The 18,446-nt window shown below is 34.0% G+C and overlaps 2 protein-coding genes across 3 annotated transcripts; both read left to right on the top strand.

Annotated features, from left to right (window-relative positions):
• Positions 1-289: 289 nt before the first annotated feature.
• Positions 290-628, top strand: LOC25489467 (uncharacterized). The gene has a single exon (XM_024778955.1). It carries the CDS (start codon positions 290-292, stop codon positions 626-628), a length of 339 nt encoding a protein of 112 aa, XP_024634723.1.
• A 6,322-nt stretch (positions 629-6,950) lies between these two features.
• LOC25489466 (uncharacterized) lies at positions 6,951-14,256 on the top strand. 2 transcript variants are annotated; one of them, XM_013605456.3, is made up of 5 exons: positions 6,951-7,882; positions 11,046-11,193; positions 11,284-11,568; positions 11,712-13,202; positions 13,926-14,256. In XM_013605456.3, exons 1-4 carry the CDS (start codon positions 7,020-7,022, stop codon positions 13,068-13,070), a joined length of 2,655 nt encoding a protein of 884 aa, XP_013460910.1. In that variant the 5' UTR covers positions 6,951-7,019; the 3' UTR covers positions 13,071-13,202; positions 13,926-14,256. The 2 variants fall into 2 exon arrangements, with proteins under 2 accessions (XP_013460910.1, XP_013460909.1); XM_013605455.3 differs by having other exon boundaries at positions 11,281-11,568.
• The last annotated feature ends 4,190 nt before the right edge of the window (positions 14,257-18,446 follow it).

Below are 18,446 nucleotides of genomic sequence, written 5' to 3'. Positions count from 1 at the left end.
GAGATATCCATCTCAAACACCCCCGTTTAATGGTTATATGCCAATGGAGAATGAAAATTTTCTCAGTGTTGGTGCAACTCAATATCCTGAATTTTCAACACAAATAACTCCTGGTAGCATGGCAGTTGCTAAGCGTTATGAAAGCGCTAAGCGTTTGCAAGGAAGCGGTTGGTCAGAAGATGATGTTTTGGCAAAAGCGCAGGAATTATTTGCATGTGGGAAGAATATTCAATTTACTTTAAAGGAAGAATGACACGCTCTCCGTGATCAACCACGTTATGATAGTCAAATGGGAGGAAATGTTGGGTCAGAAAGTAGTGGATCTAAGAGATCTCACGAGGACTCTGTAGGATCTAGTGCTCGTCCAATGGGTAGGGAGGCAGCTAAAAAAAAAGGTAAAAAGAAAACCAAGGACGCTTCCTTGGAGGTGGTGGAAAAAGAGTGGGTTGAATTCAAAGAAATCAAGGTGCAAGATATTGAACAATTGAAAGAGTACACCATGGTGCAACAGGAGAAAAACAGATTGAAGAAAATGAAATTGTATGTAAAGTTAAGTTCCGAAGAGCATCTCGATGACCGGAAAAAAGAGGTGTTGGAAAACTTGGAGCGTGAGCTTTTTGGAAATTAATTTCAATCAAATAATTGTTTGTATTCGGTCAAAATTGTCAGTGTTGTCTAGTCCCCAGTGTTTGCTTTAATAATTGTTTCAGTGTTGTCTAATCCTCAGTGATAGTCCCTAGTGTTGTCTAGTCCCCCGTGACTTATTTCACATACTATTTGCTTTAATAATTATGCCCACTGTGTGCCCATTATTTCACCTACTATTTGCTTTAATAATTATGTCCACCATGTGGCCATTATTTCACCTACAATAACTTATTTCGAATCCGTCATTGTCCACCACACAATGTACTTATATATAGGGACTCATATCCACTTCCAATTTCAGAAATCTCATTCATATCTACTTCCAATTTCACAAATCCTATTCATATCTACTTCCAATTTCACAAATCTCATTCATATCTACTTCCAAAAAAATTATCAATGGACCCTTTTGATATCGAAGCCTACTTCCAAAAACGTGATGTTGAAGACACTTATATCGTCAACCGATTTATTCAGCGTCGAAAAAAACTAGAGGAAGGTAGTGCATCTCGTACTAGAAAATATTTCAATAGAGATCATGCAGCGGAAAACCAAAGACTAATTAACGACTACTTTGCCAATGAGCCTACATACGACGATGCAATGTTTCGTCGTCGGTACCGGATGCAAAAATACGTTTTTCTTCGAATCGTTGGAGATTTTCAAGTAGTGATAACTACTTCACCCAACGAATTGATGCAGCCAATAAAGAAGGTATATCACCGTTAGCAAAATGTACCACATCAATGCGAATGTTAGCATATGGTGTGGCAGCAGATGCGGTCGATGAATACATCAAAATAGGAAGTAGTACAACATTGGAGTGCTTACTTAGATTCTGCAAAGGAATCATACGACTGTATGAGCAAGTGTAATTGAGAGCACCAACCCAAGATGACCTGCAAAGAATACTACATGTTAGTGAAATGCGGGGGTTCCCAGGGATGATCGGGAGTATTAACTGCATGCACTGGGAGTGGAAAAATTGTCCTAAAGCATGGGAAGGTCAATTTACCAGGGGGGATAAGGGAACCACCACAGTTATTCTTGAAGCAGTTGCATCTCATGATCTATGGATCTGGCATGCCTCTTTTGGATGTCCGGGAACGTTGAACGATATAAACGTTCTAGACCGGTCACCAGTGTTTGATGATGTGGAACAGAGAAAGGCTCCAAGGGTGAATTACTTTGTGAATCAACGTCCCTAGACATACTATCTAGCTGATGGTATCTACCCTTCTTATCCAACTTTTGTCAAATCAATTAGACTTCCTCAAAGTGAACCCGATAAGTTATTTGCAAAACATCAAGAGGGATGTCGGAAAGACATCGAACGTGCTTTTGGAGTGCTTCAAGCTCGATTTAAAATCATCCGTGAACCAGCTCGCTTGTGGGACATAGCCGATTTGGGTATCATCATGAGGTCATGCATCATATTACATAATATGATTGTTGAGGATGAACGAGATACATATGCTCAACGTTGGACCGATTTTGAGCAACCTGGGGGAAGTGGATCTAGTACACCGCAACCATACTCGACCGAGGTGTTACCAACATTTGCAAATCATGTGCGTGCTAGATCCGAGTTGCGTGATCCAGATGTTCATCACGAATTGCAAGCAGATCTAGTGAAACAGATATGGACAAAGTTTGGAATGTATCGTGGTTGAAGATGATTTGTATCGTACTAAATAAATTACTTGTGTGTTGTATGCTTAGTTTTTTGTATTGCATTTTAAGTTATTTGTGTGCCGCGTGCTTAGTTTGTTGTACTTGCATTTTAAATTAAGAAAATAAAAATAAATTATTTTACAAAATTTTGTTTTTCCAAAAATACTAAAAAAAATAAATAATTAATTGTATTATTTTAATTTAATTATAATCGATAATTTTATGTAATTATAAAAACAAAAATTAAATAAGAATAAAAAAAATAAAAAATGGTGGGATAGAGTGTTGAATGAAAAACCATTGGAGAAGGTAAAAGTTGAATGAGTGTTGAGTAAAAGAGAGAAAATGATGTGGAGTGTTGGAAATTGAAAAAATAGGTGTTGAATGGTATAAACCATTGGGGATGGTCCTAATATAAAGATTTATGGGAGAGTGATCGTTGGACGTCTAATTATCAAGCCAATATTTTATTCATTGATCATCTCCCACCTGCCAAATTGCATGTCTTTGAAATTTGTCCCATATACCAGCTAATAGGGCGAGTTGTAAGGCTGAGAAGTAATGGCAACTTGAAGATCATTATTTCTACCATACTTACTATAAATGACCTTGCACCAAATATCATCGAGTTTATTTATCATGTTCCATAACATTTTCATAAGGAAAGCTTCATTCATTTTTTCCATGATACCTAATACCAAGAACCCCATCACCGACTTCCTTAGAAGTAGAGCCCAAAGAAACAATAGATTATATCAAACACTGATGAATTCCATAAAACTTGATTGACTTTTATCCTAACCTTCTTCAATCTGTCAGTAGAGTTATAATTCCTTTAGACCACAAGGAATACCTATTATTTTGGGAGCACATGTTATGTGGTGATCTTTCCTTCAAGAATGCATATCTCTTTTGTGCATCTACTAATCAAAATGTTGATTCCCTTCTTGAAAATCTATCATGGGGTATGGAGAATCTTCGACGGTATGTTGCCATCTGTTTGGTCCCGTTGGTTCAATCAAGCTAAGAACTCTGATCATCTCCTCCATAGACGCCCTTTGCACCCTCTGTTTGGAACTAGATTGCAAATACCATTAACTCTCAAATTGATTTTGACTCTTTTTTGGATATCTTGGAGGTCTTCAATAAAAAATGGACACCTCAATGTAAGTCGGCCATCATTGCTTCCGTCATCAATATTCTTAATATTATACGGTACTACAGAAACCATACTAGGTTTCAAAACATGAAAATTAATTGGAGAACTCCAACCTCATTGATTATTTCAAACACTGGTCTTTCTGGCAATGATACTAAGATGAGAATTTGGCTATTTTAAAATCTTTCAACATCAAAGTTCACCCTCCTAAATCTCCTATCATTATGGAGGTTGTTTGGCAACTTTCCATGTCAAATTAGGTTAAATGTAACACAAACGGTGCAACAGTGGACACCCTAGCTTAGACGCACTGTGGTGACCTATTCAGAGACCACAATGCCTCTAATCTTCGTTGTTTTGAAGTTAACCTGGATGTTAATTACACCCTCAAATCTAAGCTTCGTGGTCCGTGGAGTCATTGTTGCCATTCAAATTGCTTATTCAAAGGGTTGGATAAATCTTTTAGCTAGAGTGTGACTCGAAGCTTGTTGTCTTAGCCTAGAAGAAAGAATCTATTGTGTGTCGGATCCTAAGAAAGAAGAAAGAATCTTTTGTGCGTCGGATCCTAAGAAACAAATAAATAATTGCATCGTTCTAAAATCATCCATGAATTTCTTATTGACTCATATTTACATAGAATATATCATTGTGTAGACAAAATGGGCAACTAGCTAGGGTGTGATTGTTATTGCTAATACTTCATGGCTTGATGTTTGTCATTGTATCGGGGAAGATTATACTAGAAATATCTTAGGTCTTCCCTATTTTTTCTTCATTTGATCAACCTTAAGAAGGTTTTGGTTTGGCTCCTCTCTTTGTTGTCCTTTTTTTTTTTTTTTTTTTTTTTTTGTCTTTAATACATTTGTAGGGCCATGCACTTTGCTTCCCATTTGTTTTAAAAAAATAAATACAGTAATATTTGACAATAAAATTATCATTGTTATTATTATTAGGATTAAATAAGATTTTTGTCTCTACAAAATTATCCACTTTCGTTGTTCGTACTCATAAAAAAATGGCATGTTGTTGTCGATATACAATTTACCAACATGCATTTTTAGTCTCAGTTAAATTCGAATTTATTTAATTATCCTTAAATTTTAAATGTTTTTTCGCGTATATGTTTAGAATACTATAAAAAGTTTCTTTGCAGAAAAAATAAGTTCAAACAACGATTTTTAGGTCCAAATTTTTATTACTTTTATCATAAACTTTTGGTATTGCAAATTATCATTCAAAATTTTAAAAGTTTAAGGAAAACTAAACCAAATAGAGTTGAATTTAACACAGAATAAAATCACGAACTTGAAAATCTTACCGAGATGCAAACATGTAGCTTTTTTTTTTTTTTTTTTTTTTATAAAGATGAAAAAACAAAAGTTGATAATTTTATAGGGACAAAAAACTTATTGAACCATTATAGTTATTTTTTTTTTATGTAAATAGTTATATTTTATGTTAAGAAATTATAAATTTGAAAAAATTATATTCTTTAGAAATATTAACTAACATATTCGTCCTTGTTGTTACAACATATATAATGATCTGACAATGAATAAATTTTATGTAGAAACCAAAGTTTAAATTTAGATCACCATTTCTCAAAAATAAAATAAAATTAGATTACCATATTTCTCCTCCCTATGTGTGTTTACTTTAGTACATTGGCCACTAGAACAACAACAAAATAAATAAAAAATAAGAAAGAAAATGATCAAAGAATGAATTAGTGTATTTGTATAATTAATATCACTATATCTATACTATTTTATTAAAAAAATCAGTTAAATGTCCCATAAGTCCTAACTCAGCTGACACAAATGCCGAAATTGTTAGGTCGGATGTCATGACTGGGTTCAAACCCCGGTACCTCTATTTATCACTATGTCGATACTAATTTATTAAAAAACTTAGTTAAATGTTCCATAAGTCCTAACTCAGCTGACACAAATGCCGAAATTGTTACGCTGGACGTCATGACTGAGTTCGAACCCTGGTACCTCTACTACCTCTACTTTATGTGCGTGAGTTTATGATGACTTTGCCATATCTTATATAAAAAAAAAACTCAGCTAAAGAACTTTTTACACCTTAAAAAGTCATCAACTTTAGTTTTTTATCATCATAAAAGACGACATGTTTGTGTTCCTATAAAATACCTCAACGTACAATTTTTATCCCTGCTAGTTATTCAATTATCGATAAAATTTTATTTTATTTTTTGTTATTTTTTTAAGACATGTTTAGAATATTATAGAAAGATCATTGAGGAAAGTAAGTTTTTCTTCTTGCATTCAATGAAACAAATATGAATTTTTTTATACGTAAAAAATATAAGATAAAAGTAAGAAAAAATTGGACTTAAAATTAAATTTTGAACACATTTTTTAGCGGATGAACTTTTTATAATGTTCTAAACATGTTTGTAAAAAGATTCTTCAACAATTTATTATTATTTTTAATTATACATTGTAACTTGTGCTTTTTGTCTTGGTACTTCAACTATAAGGAGAATAAGTTGTGATGATCCAAAATCTTGACGTCTATAAATAATTGTTTCAACAAAGACTCGAACCTTGTTTTCCTATATGATTGTATTTTTGGACTCTTATTTTTTTAAATATCATTCATAAGATTGAATATTTTTTTTTAGAGAGCATTGGTTTTTTGAACAATGCAAAATAACATATATTTTTTGGTACAAGTAAAATGATACATATTTTTTTGAAAGTGGCTGGGGTTTGAACCCCAGACCTTGCATATTTTATGCATTGTCCATATCAATTGAGCTAAGCTCACGGGGACACTAAAATGATACATATTATCATATTGTAATTGAGTTCAATGAATCAACGGTATTTTCAAATATTTTTTGACCACAATTATTTTTAAATACATGTTACCTTTATTTATTTTTAAATTTTATAATTTTTCATTCTTTTAATTTTTATTTATTTGACCAAAATTTTATATTCTTTAACTTATTCTTTTTTTTTGACCAAAATAGTCTTCAATTCTATGGAAAATATGTTTTTTCCTCTAATATTAAATAAATAGAAAACCACAATTAAATATCCCTTTTCACCAAATTATTTTTTTTTTTTTTTTTTTGTTGAAAGAATATCCTTTTTCACCAAATACTAGTTAGGAAACTAAGGATTTCGTTCATGAACCCCACTCCTAAGATTTTTTTTAATTATTCTTGAGTCAAAAACTTTTAATTTTCTTTTATTCACAATGATTAAAAAAATATTTCTTTTACCCAAAACGTTGTCTAAACTTGATATTGATTCAATGTATAGAAATTAGAAATACTCATTTAATTTCCAAAATCCCAAACGTTGTATTTATCCAAAAAAAAAAAAAAAATCCTTATTTTGAAAATCATAAAAAAATTTCCATTTTAATATTTTCAATTTTATTAATAATAAAAAAATATTGAATAGTTGAAGGCTATTTAGAAGAGAAGAAACTTAACACACTCTGCACCATTTCAATTCTCTTCTCTTATTTTTTTCCCTCAATTCGAGATTCAGTTATGGCGGAAACCATCAACGAAACCGCAACGGTTACGGCGGAAACCACCAAACAAACCACCGTGACTCTTCCGGTTCTTGATCTCCGTCTTTTTTCACAACTCGAGCTCAACAATATCGCTGACAAAAACTCCACCGCTCGTAACCGTCGTTTCGATGACGATTCCGTTATCCCTAAAATTGACCGTTCCGTTTTTAATGAGAGCGCCGGTAGCCGGAAACAGACGTATTCTCGTCTTCGTCTCCGGAAACCGAACTCTTCTGCTCCGGTTCCTGCTCCCGTTGTTCCTGTTTCTTCCAGTTCTCGCATTGCTGATGATGAAGAGAATTCAAGGATTATCGATCTTCTCCAGGGTTTATTTGGTGTTGAAGCGCTTCGTGGCGGGAATGATGACCGTGCTGTTCCGCTTCAGATTGAATTCAGGCCTTTATCCGTTCAGAACGGTTCAATTGATGGTGTGGAGTCCAGTCAGAGGAAGCGGAAGCGTGGGCGGCCTAGTAGGGATGTGACTCCGGTCCCGGGGAGACTTTTAGCCATCTGTGAGGCGATGGAAACGGATACTGAGAAAAAGGTGGAAGCGGATATGGAAGTGGTTACTGCTGAGGAGAAGAATGAGTCTGTTTTGGATGATGCGGGGGATCCGTTTATGGAGGAGTTGATAAAGAGGTCACAAGGGATGAATACTGAGGCGGAATTGAAGGTGTTTTTGGAGAGTTTGGGTGGAGTTTGGGCGAGTGATAGGAAGAAGAGGAGGATTGTTGATGCCAATGCTGTTTGTGATTTGTTGCCAACTGGATGGAAGCTTGTGCTTATTGTGCAGAGGAGAGGAAAGCATAATTCTGTGGTTTGTCGCCGTTACACAAGGTTTATACTCTTTCTCATTGCCTTCAATTGTCCTTTTTTATCGCCTTTTATTTGAATTTGAATTGAATTATTGATTGCTTTTCCTGTTTCGATTAGTTTGTTTTTGTGTATGTGCTTGTGAATTGTAAAGAGTTATGCAGTGCTTTGTAGTTTGAGAGTTGGATTGTGAATAATTGAGTTTCAATAAACTCTGACATATGATATGATATCTGGATCTGAATTCAGGTCTTCCCGCCTGAACTGTTTATAGTGTTATCTTCCTTTAAAGTTAGGTTTGATTTGTGAATGAAAAGATTGCACTAATCTGTAGTTTTAGAGAGAGATTATAGAGTTGAAATTAGATTATTATGAGAAATATAATGACGTGGAGCTGATTTAATTGAAAAAGAATTGTACTATGTGTATTAGGTTTATAACTAGACTAGATTTAACTTAAATATCAGACATGCACAGTATGGTGAAAAACATACTTAAGACATAGTTAAGGAGGTAGAAGGTGTCAGTGTCTTTTGGCGCTTTGTGAATTGTGATGTTGAAGAGGTAAACTGGTGGGATGTTAAAAATGTGGATCTAGCAAGTATTAGCTTTGGACGTTGTAAATCGAATAAGTTTCCCCTTTTACTATGAATGATTTGATTGATTAGTTCATTCATATGGGAAATCAATTCAAAAAGTTAAACATTTTATTACTTTCTTGTTCTATTGTTAATGCCTTTATTATTATTATTAATAATAATAACAATAATAATAATGTGTGCTTTTTGGTAGTTTTTCATTGTGTAACCATAGTTATATTTGGACTGGTTATCATTAGCCTAGGGCATCGGATCAATGGCTTATTAGTTCAACCAAGAGTCCTTGCATAATCAAATTGAATAAAACAAATATTAAATCTTCAAATGTAAATTTAAGTTACATAAACTATTAGAATTAGAACATTTAGCTATTGTAAGTTCAGAACACACAAGTTTACAAAGTTGGTATACAACTAAGCGCATTATTAATAATTGATAAACGAAGTCAGTTGTCATTTTTCTTTTACCTTATGAAGTTCCATCGACTTTAAGATTATGTTGTTTGTTTACTATAATGTCATAGACTGATAGGCATTGGTGCATTACTTGAGATAAGATTTACAATGAAACATGCTGTTTGTTGATAGAGAGTGGTAACTACTCTCGGAGTTGTGTGAAGAGAAGTGAATGAAGAGAGACATTTAGAAGCATATTTTAGTATGGCATTCCAAAAGCAGAGGTTTAGTCCTTTAGGATGATGGACAGTTTTCAACAATCAAAACCAACTTATATGAAGACTGTCCAAGCCTTATAAGTTATAAACACTACTGAGTGTCATATCTCCAACTGACTTAGAACTTTTCAACACACCCCTCCCAGTTAGGATTGAACATCTGAAGGTGGATTAATTCTGGTGGAATAACAATCATCTCAACACCACCCTCAGCCAAAACTGGACATCTTAAACATAATGTGAGTGGTATTTACTACCTTGGCCCAATAAGTATAGACCTAAGATAGGCTTTGATATCCTTTTAGAACCTGGATTTAAGCCCTAATTAACCCCATGAAACTGTCGTGTAAGGAGACTCTCCAAGCCTTATTAGCACTGCCAAGGCCATATCTCTAGTTGATGTGGAACTCAACACTTTTCAACTAACTTGATTGGTTCAGCGAGGACCGGCGAGTTCATTAAGTTTTTCAAAACTTGGATGTGTTAATTTGGTATCTACTTGTTTGCATGCATATCCTATATAATTGGTAAGTAGGACCAAGTTCACTTGTTTAAACGGTCATTTCGAGTTTAATAACTACAGAAGTAATAAGGATACTTGATATGGAGTGAAAACTTAACTGCTTTTTTGTTCCTTATTAGATCACAGAATTTAGAAAGAGCAATTTAATTGAAATTGAATAATATACAATACACACAAACAAAATTAAATTAAGCAATCTTGATTCTTGAGTAGGCACCATCGAGAGATCTCTATCAAAAACATAAAAAAGCATAGAGCAAGTTTCTCCCATATATGGCAACATAGCTTCTATTTAATGTCTTTTATTAAGAAAAAAAAAGAATTGAAGATGTTCCTTGTTTGCTGAAACTATATTGTTGTCTTGGTCACATTCTAATATTTTGCTTATGTTTTCTGTCAGTTTATGAACAATATAATAAGGGAAAAACAGAGTGTTTATACCAGTGTGTATTTCTTTCACAATGCTTTTGTTTTAAGTTGCATTTTACTAAGCAGTATAATGTGAATACTAGTAGGTAGAAAAAAGAGCAGAGTATTTGTGTTTGCTATTTTTTTGGTATGAGGTAGATGGGTTGGATTTTTATAAAAGGTAGGGGCTGGCATTGCTAACCCTTGATCAGCCCTTATCCTTCCTAGGAAAGTTGTCTGCAGCCTGTGTTCTTTAATTGTTCAAGCTTTAATCTGCATTGGGCATATCACCTATTTCAGTATCCATGATTTCCTTTTGTAATACCATCTATGGCTCCCCTTATTAAATGAAGTTTGTAACTGATTATTGTTCTCTTTTTTTATGTTAGTTATTATTAATGAACCTCAATCTATTACATGCATATTTTGATTTCTACTATATCCAAGTTATCACAGATGACATGATATGAACTACTTTTGTATCTCAATTTGCATATGATCTCTGAATTATATAGATTATAGTGCTCTGTTAGTTTAGTTTCCATTCCTACAATGCTGTAATTTCTCTTAAACCTGTATTCACCGATATCTTCATAACTTTCAGAATGTATCCATTCTTTGTTAATTTTATCCCCTGGGAATGAATTTGGTTGTTTATTCACTCAAACACCAAATCCCTAGCTAGCATCGTCTTTTCAGCTCAAAGCTCATCATTTTCCATGAAGACCACAATAATGAGATGGATGAAAATTATTGCGAATTTGAAGTTTGAAAATAAATTGTTAATATTAATCCTTAAGGAATGAAGTTATCAAGTATTTGTATGTGACTTGCAGGGACCAGAAATGAGTTGTACTGTAATTTTACTTTGTAGAAGCTGTAACCTGAAATTTCTTGTCACAGTTATTGCATATATTGATTATTGCTTGGAACTATTATTTGTGTTCCATTCTCATGTAATTTCCTTAATTTGATTCCATCCAGCCCTGATGGACGCCAGTTTGACTCATACAAGGATGTTTCTTCATACTTAGTTTCTTTGTCCGGTGTTCAAGACATAGGCCAGTTACAATCTTGTTATACTGATGGTAGTCAGCAGCTCTCCAGTAATATCAACGTGGCATCTGCAAATGTAAGCTAATAGTTGTAATTTTAAAAATTTTTCTGTTCCAATAACACAAGCGACAAGTTTCACTTATTCTTCTTTTTACACATGCAGCAGAATGTTGCTCACGTTCCTACAGGTGGCATTAAGATTGACGGCAATGCAAGTTCTCATCATGAGAAGCAGGAAACCATATCATCATCAATGGGAACTGGAAATCTAAACATTTCTGATGGGAATTTGAATGGTGACCTGGCTATGTATTGTGAACAAAGCCATATTACTAGCGAAGCCTTTAGAGTCCCTGAGCATTCAACTGATGTTGGGCTACCACTGAAGGACACCAAGAATGGTGCAAATTCAGTTCCGGGATGTTTTCTTTCGGAGGACAGAGTTTATAATGTATGTAATGAGGAATTGGTTGGTGCCATTGTGGCTATTGATGCTGCATGTAATCTATATATTCCTTTGCAGCAGAGTTTATTATTTTTCTGATCCAATAACAAAAGGACCATGTTTCATTTTTTTCTCATTTTATGATGCAGCTGAATGTTGGTCAAATCCCTTCAGGTGGCACGAAGATTGATGCCCATAGTTCTCATCAGGTGAAGCAGGCCACCATGTCGCCATCAATTGGAACTAGAAAGCTGAACGCTTCTAACAGGAATATCAGTAGTAACCTGAATTTTGATCGGAAATTGGTGTTAGCTCTTAAGGCTAGTGATACTGCACGAAATCCAGGCATTCTTTTGGATTTCACAGCTCCTATCTCCAATAGTGGCCGTGGCATTGATCGCTGTTCTGATGAAAGAAATGCTGTGACATGCATAAAAGGCAGTGTTAGTAATTTTGATAGTCAGGATAAAAGTACAGGATACTGTGAAACTGTTCCCTATGGAAATGAGCAGGTACATGTTGGTGACAATGGGCTTGGGCCTTCCTCCACATTAGTGGAAAACCACATTCAGAAAATAGGTTCTGAAAGCAGCATGCTGGTTCCAAATTCTGAAGAGAAAATGTTTGCTGGTAGCAATCTAGAGGATATACATCTTCTTAGCTCTGTGGTGGGCATGGAGCAAAATGATGGAAAGCTAGTTGAGAACGACAATCAACAAATTATTTCTAGTAGAAATCAGTCAGGAATTGAAGATATTTCTACCAATGGTGAACTTCAGTTTAGTTCTGAAGGCACTCTTGCCCCATCCCAGAATGAACATCACCATACATCTATACACAGTATGGATGTAGCACAAACTTCTGTGCTGAAGGACTCTGCTGAGGGACATTTTTTCTATAATGATTTATCTAGTTCATCCATTGATGAGAGAACATGGGATCCCAATGGATACATTAATAATATTTCTTTTGGTGCTTGGCCACAAGATGCATCTGTGTTTGGTGTAGTTGATTTTACTACCGATCTTTATGCAGCTAACAATTTTAATCATGTTCCTCCAACAGATGAAGTTGCGAGAAGCTGTGTACAGAAAAGCAGTTCCATGAATGGCCAAATTTTCACAGCAGACAATCTGTTGCATAGAAACTCTGAGAGTAATTTATTTACTGTTGCCGGGAATCAGCACCCTGCTGCTTTTCATGATAATATGAATAACATATCAGCTGGAACCTTCAGTGCACTCAAATATGTTGATGCTGGTTGCATGAAACCTCAGCTGGGAATTGTTTCATGCAGTAATGTTATTGCACCAGATGCATATGCATCTCCTACAGTCATGCAGGGGATATCAGAATCTGTTCCTCCTGGTGGAAGTATATTAAACCAGTTTGGCAAGCAAAATGATGATGGTGTCAGTAAAGGAAACAAATCTTGCTTATCAGAGGTGGCTCAAAGTGAAGCTGAACTATTCCAAACCGACTCCATGGGTTTTCCTAAATTTCGGTAGCAGCCAGATAGATTCAGATGTAGTGACGGATGCAGTGCATGGAACAATTTTTCAAAATAAAACATGTATGGTAGTTTGCAGAGTCTGCTTGTATATTATCAATTTCCTGTTCAGGATGATAGCTTAGAAAAGGTAATATTTACAGTATTAAAAGGATTCATTTATTTATGGCTCTTTTTTGTTTCTTAATCTTTATTTATGGCTCTTTGATCTAAGTGATTTGAAACTCATTATGAAATAAAAGTATTTTCTTTTAATAATCTGAATTTTGGAAAGTTAGTCTGAAAGTAGTTTATGGCATCATATAGATCATATTATTGGTTTTTCTATAACTAGCTTTATAACATGTTCACATAAAACATCTGGAAAAAAATATTTTCAACATGTTCATTTAAACGAAATATTGAGAACTTTGTGGTGGCTGCATAAGCATGTTATATTGATATTTTTTGTAGAAGTATTTGTAGAATTCGACACTAAAATTAGCGGTGATACATTAATGGCTGGCTGTCTTGGAGCCTCTGATTAGAGATCATGGAGAAGCCATGTTCTAGCCAATTAGATAAGTATAATTCATGTGTAATAAGTTTTACTAGTGAATAAGAGTAACATGTTTTAAGATCTTGTGTTGGAATCACTGGGAAGCCATAATCCTTTTCTATGCATTAGTCAAATTTATAGACTATTGTGCTTATGAACCTTAACATTCTTTTGCTAACTAAATAGCCAACCCTAGGAAATGTACTATAAGAATTATTCTTGTTCTCTACTTGCATGCTTTATTTTTGAAGCTAATAGTTTCTCCTGTTTCCTTCCTCCTTTACTGATTTTGCTTGTATTTTTGGGACCAAACAGACAGATACTTGAAGGCGCATTATTTGTTGATAAATTCAGCTGATCGTGCTGGTGGCTTCTTAATTCCCGAGGTTACGTGCAGGTTCTGGTGTGATGTTTCTCCTGCTTCTTGCCAGAGCTCAGACAGCTTTTTTTATTTTACAAGTAAAATTTTCCTTTAGGTCCATTTTAGTTTAGAACATTCTTTTTCATTCTCTGCAATGCCAATACATTGAATTTTCGGTTGATCCTTCAAATGAAGAAGGAACTAGTTTTCCCCAAATTTCATAATTTAAAAGTCATACCTGGTGCTGATTTTAGTATTTGACGCGAATATGCCTGTTTGCACAACCGTTTTTGATATTGTTTTGTGCTCCTCTATTTAATGTTCAATGCCCGGTTTACTTTTTCACCATCTCGTGAATTATTGCTGTTGAACTATGGAGTCTATGAATATTGAACAAATAAACCATCAATTTAGTTCTAAATGATCGACCATTCTCTCTGATCCAGTCCTTATAGTGTATAAATGTTGTAAGTAGTTCTTGAAATATATAAAATTAAATCCGTCACTCTAGTTCCTGCTATTTATGGCCTGATGTGATCAATTTGCATATACTGTAGGGGATAAAGTGACGGATTTCATATACTGTTGAGGACTTTTTGTTATTTTATATACTCTATGAGCTAAATTTGGGGACAAAATTGATGGTTTATTTAAAATAAATTGGTACTTGCTAAACTATTTTATCCCACCACAAGAGGCCGGGTTATAGAATGGATTGCATATGAAGGTCGTTCATACCTGTCAACGTTTTAGAATGGCAAGTTCTCAATACTATCGTACATTTGTTGCACCAAATCACAATCTCTCTTCTCTATAGTCTTTTCTCCTTCCCTTTTGAAGTGAGTATGCCCTGCGTACTTTGTCGTACAGATGCCAATTATTCACCCGTTTGAGCTCACTAACTCACTTGGCTGTCCTGGCAAGAATTGTACCATTGAGTCCTCTTCTCTGCTGTCCATCGAGTCCTTTTATCCTATCTCCACGTTCTCTTTATCTTCAAATTCTATCGTTATGATTTATCATTCTTGACACTAAACATAATTCCCCCGATCATGTTTAATAGAAAAAAGAACCTTAATAGAAAAAAAGAACCACAGTCACTTTACATTCAACTTCATTTTAACTCATCATCCAAAATTATTTGTCACTCGGAAACAAAATTTAACGTGTTTGAAAAAGTAGCAAATCATGACATCACGGTCGTACAAAAGCTTCGAGTTACAATCTCTTAAAATGTCAAATGCTATTAGGACCGTGATGTCACTATTGACACATATCCAAACATAACATATAAACCCCGTGCGCTGGGTTTTGGTTCGTTCAATAGTGACAAAATGTACCAACTCCAAAACATTTCAATCGTCATATTTGAATTTTATCGTTAATAAATCTGGGCACTTCCTTTCCAAGTATTTAAAAATCCTTTTTTCAATAAATAAGTGTAAACATTTATTAAACAAGCGTAAATGTGTGTATTTCACTATTTCTTTAAACAAGATAAAAGAAAACTCTGACCGTCACTGTTATAAACAAAAACTAATTTTCTAGATTTACTGTTTAAGTGATGTATATTATAGATCACAAACATCATTTATTAGGGAACAAAAGTACAAACAACACTCATACAGAAAGTATATCAACTCAACCTAAAGAGGAAATCCACGAACAAGCAAAAACTACACACAATTAAGAGTCAACAACACCAAGACAATAAAGTGGTTGAAAACACCACTGATTGTATTCATAGGTAAAGCCCTTCATCTTAGATTTCAACCAACACCAAGTTAGAAGTTTTATGCTTTTGTTATGATGAAGTATGCAATCTAAAAGTTTAACAGAATAATAATGGAAAGCTCAATTAATGAATGGCTTGACTCAAATAGCAAGCGCACTATGAGTTCTTTCATGGAAATAAAATAAGCAAAGTACAAAGGAATAATTGAGCTAATGATTGAGATTCACCAATCATTGCCTACCAATCCCTTATTCATTTCATCTATTTATAGCACAACGTCCTTCATAAGTATATTACGGATTCTAACCCTACTACCCTTTCTTAGCCCTTGCATATAAGAGGCAAAGTGTGTGCTTGAGTTTAAGGAGGTATTATACTAGTATTGCGTCCAATAGAGTAATCTTGACCAAAATTGGGGTTTGACCATTTAGAAGAACATAAGTACAATTCCAAAAATTTGTTCAAAGCTTCCGATTATCCATTTATTTAAGGATGATAGGAGGATCTGATGATCGAGGTTGTGCCACTCAACTTAATAAAATTTGAGAGAAACGAATATTAAAGACCCCCGATCCTTATCGAAAACAATATTATTTGAAATACCATGCAACTTCACCAGAATGTGTATGAAGGTTTCAACATCCTTAGAGCTCGTGTACTATGATTTTAATGCAGCGATGCGAGTGTACTTAGAAATGCGATCAATTACCACCAAAATGATGGTGTAACCTTGTGATGAAGTCCATCGCGACATCATCCAAAATCTGCATAGATATAAGCATTAGTTATATTAGCCATGCAAGTAGAGTATTTTATGGATGTTTTAAATACCATTTTACTAAGTTTATGAAAACGCGTGATATATTTAATGTATGCTAATTTATATGGTGTGTGTTTGCATTGTTTTGCATTTATGTTGGTGCATTCCTTCTCAAAAAATTTCCACATGAATAACACATTTATGTTACTAAATATAGTCTTGTAAACAAACTTTTTTTTTCTTTTTTATCATTTTTGCTCTATGTGAAAAAACTAAGTAATTTTGATGTACGATGAATCTGATTTTTTAAAATGAAATTATAGGTCAAATTTTATTTTGACAATTCATTTAAGGTTTAAATATGTAAATCGTCCCTGTAATTTAGCGTGTTTTTGGTTTTGGTTCCTGTATCTTTTTTTGTTCTAAAACAACCCCTGTAAGTTAATAACTTTTTGATTTTCGTCCCTCCCATCAACTTCCGTTACAAAAACGCACATGTGGCAAACAGAGGATGACGTGGCAAACTTATTGATGAGTCACACAGTGAGAGGGACCAAAACCAAAAAACGAAATTTGTAGAGGGACCAAAGCCAAAAAAAAAAATTCGTAAAGGGACCAAAACAAAAAAGCGAGAAAAAAATAGCTTTCTTCATCTTCTTCCTTCCACCTCTTTTACATCTTCATCATTGTCTTCATAAATTCATCAAAAAACCCAGGAAAAAATACTCAGAAAAGAGATAAAAAAAACTCAAAATCATCATCTCACTCTCAATAGACAACTTTTCACAAACCCAAACAAAATCCCCATTGACAATGGTCAGATTGACATCTCAACACTAAAATCCACAATGTTCATAGTCCCAACTAAACTTTTATTGATAATATCAAAATCAAATTATAACAACAAAATCCTCATTGTGAATGCTCAAATTCCCAATATTGAAAAAATTCACAAAATTCTCAAATTGAAAAACCTAAAGAATGATTTTTTTTTTTCATTACCAACTCTCGTCTCATCATTGATCTCGCATCTCTGCTGTTTCTTGGTCACTCCAAATGCTTTCTTCGTCAATTCTTTGAACTCTAATATCATCATTTTTGTTTCGAACATTTGGGTCGTGTTCTTTATTTCCGGTTGATTTGGAAGATTGTTGTGTGAAATTGGATTATAAGAGAAAGGTTCAAGTTTGATATGAATATTCTTTTCATTTGAAGATCTAGAGGGATAATAAATAGAATTGAAAAATATGTTGGAATGTTGAATTGAGATAAGTTTTATTTTAAACGATTTTAAAGTGTGTGAAATTGGATTGCATGTTGAACAGTGGGTATATTGGTTTAATTTAATTTTGTTGTTTGTGAGAAGAAATAAAAGAGAAGTTATCACATGAAAGTATAATTGAATGTGTTGGATTGAGTTTGTTGTTGTTTTGAGTTGATGGATTTTTGGGTTTTGAAGTGATGAATTTCTGTGTTTGGTTGATGATGATGATGAAGTTTACGAAGACAATGATAGTAATGAAGAAGAAGATGTGGGAAGAAGATGAAGAAATGTAATTAAATTTGAATTTTTCGTCTTCTCGTTTTTTGGTTTTGGTCCCTCTACAAATTTCGTTTTTTGATTTTGGTTCTTGAAATAGTCAAGTTCATCTACAAATTTCGTTTTTTGGTTTTGGTTTTGGTCCCTTTACGAATTTTGTTTTTTTGGCTTTGGTCCCTCTCACTGTGTGACTCATCAATAAGTTTGTCACGTCAGCATCGTCTGCCACGTCAGGCACTAGCACGTCATCGTCCGTTTGCCACATGTGCGTTTTTGTAACGGAAGTTGACGGGAAGGACGAAAATCAAAAAGTTATTAACTTATAGGGGTTGTTTTAGAACAAAAAAAAATACAGGAACGAAAACCAAAAACACGCCAAATTACAGGGACGATTTACATATTTAAGCCTTCATTTAATAAGCAAAGCCGAACCAATTCAA

Source organism: Medicago truncatula, chromosome 3, assembly GCF_003473485.1.
Source record: "Medicago truncatula cultivar Jemalong A17 chromosome 3, MtrunA17r5.0-ANR, whole genome shotgun sequence".
NCBI lineage: Eukaryota > Viridiplantae > Streptophyta > Magnoliopsida > Fabales > Fabaceae > Medicago > Medicago truncatula.
This window is presented reverse-complemented; position numbering and strand designations above follow the sequence as displayed.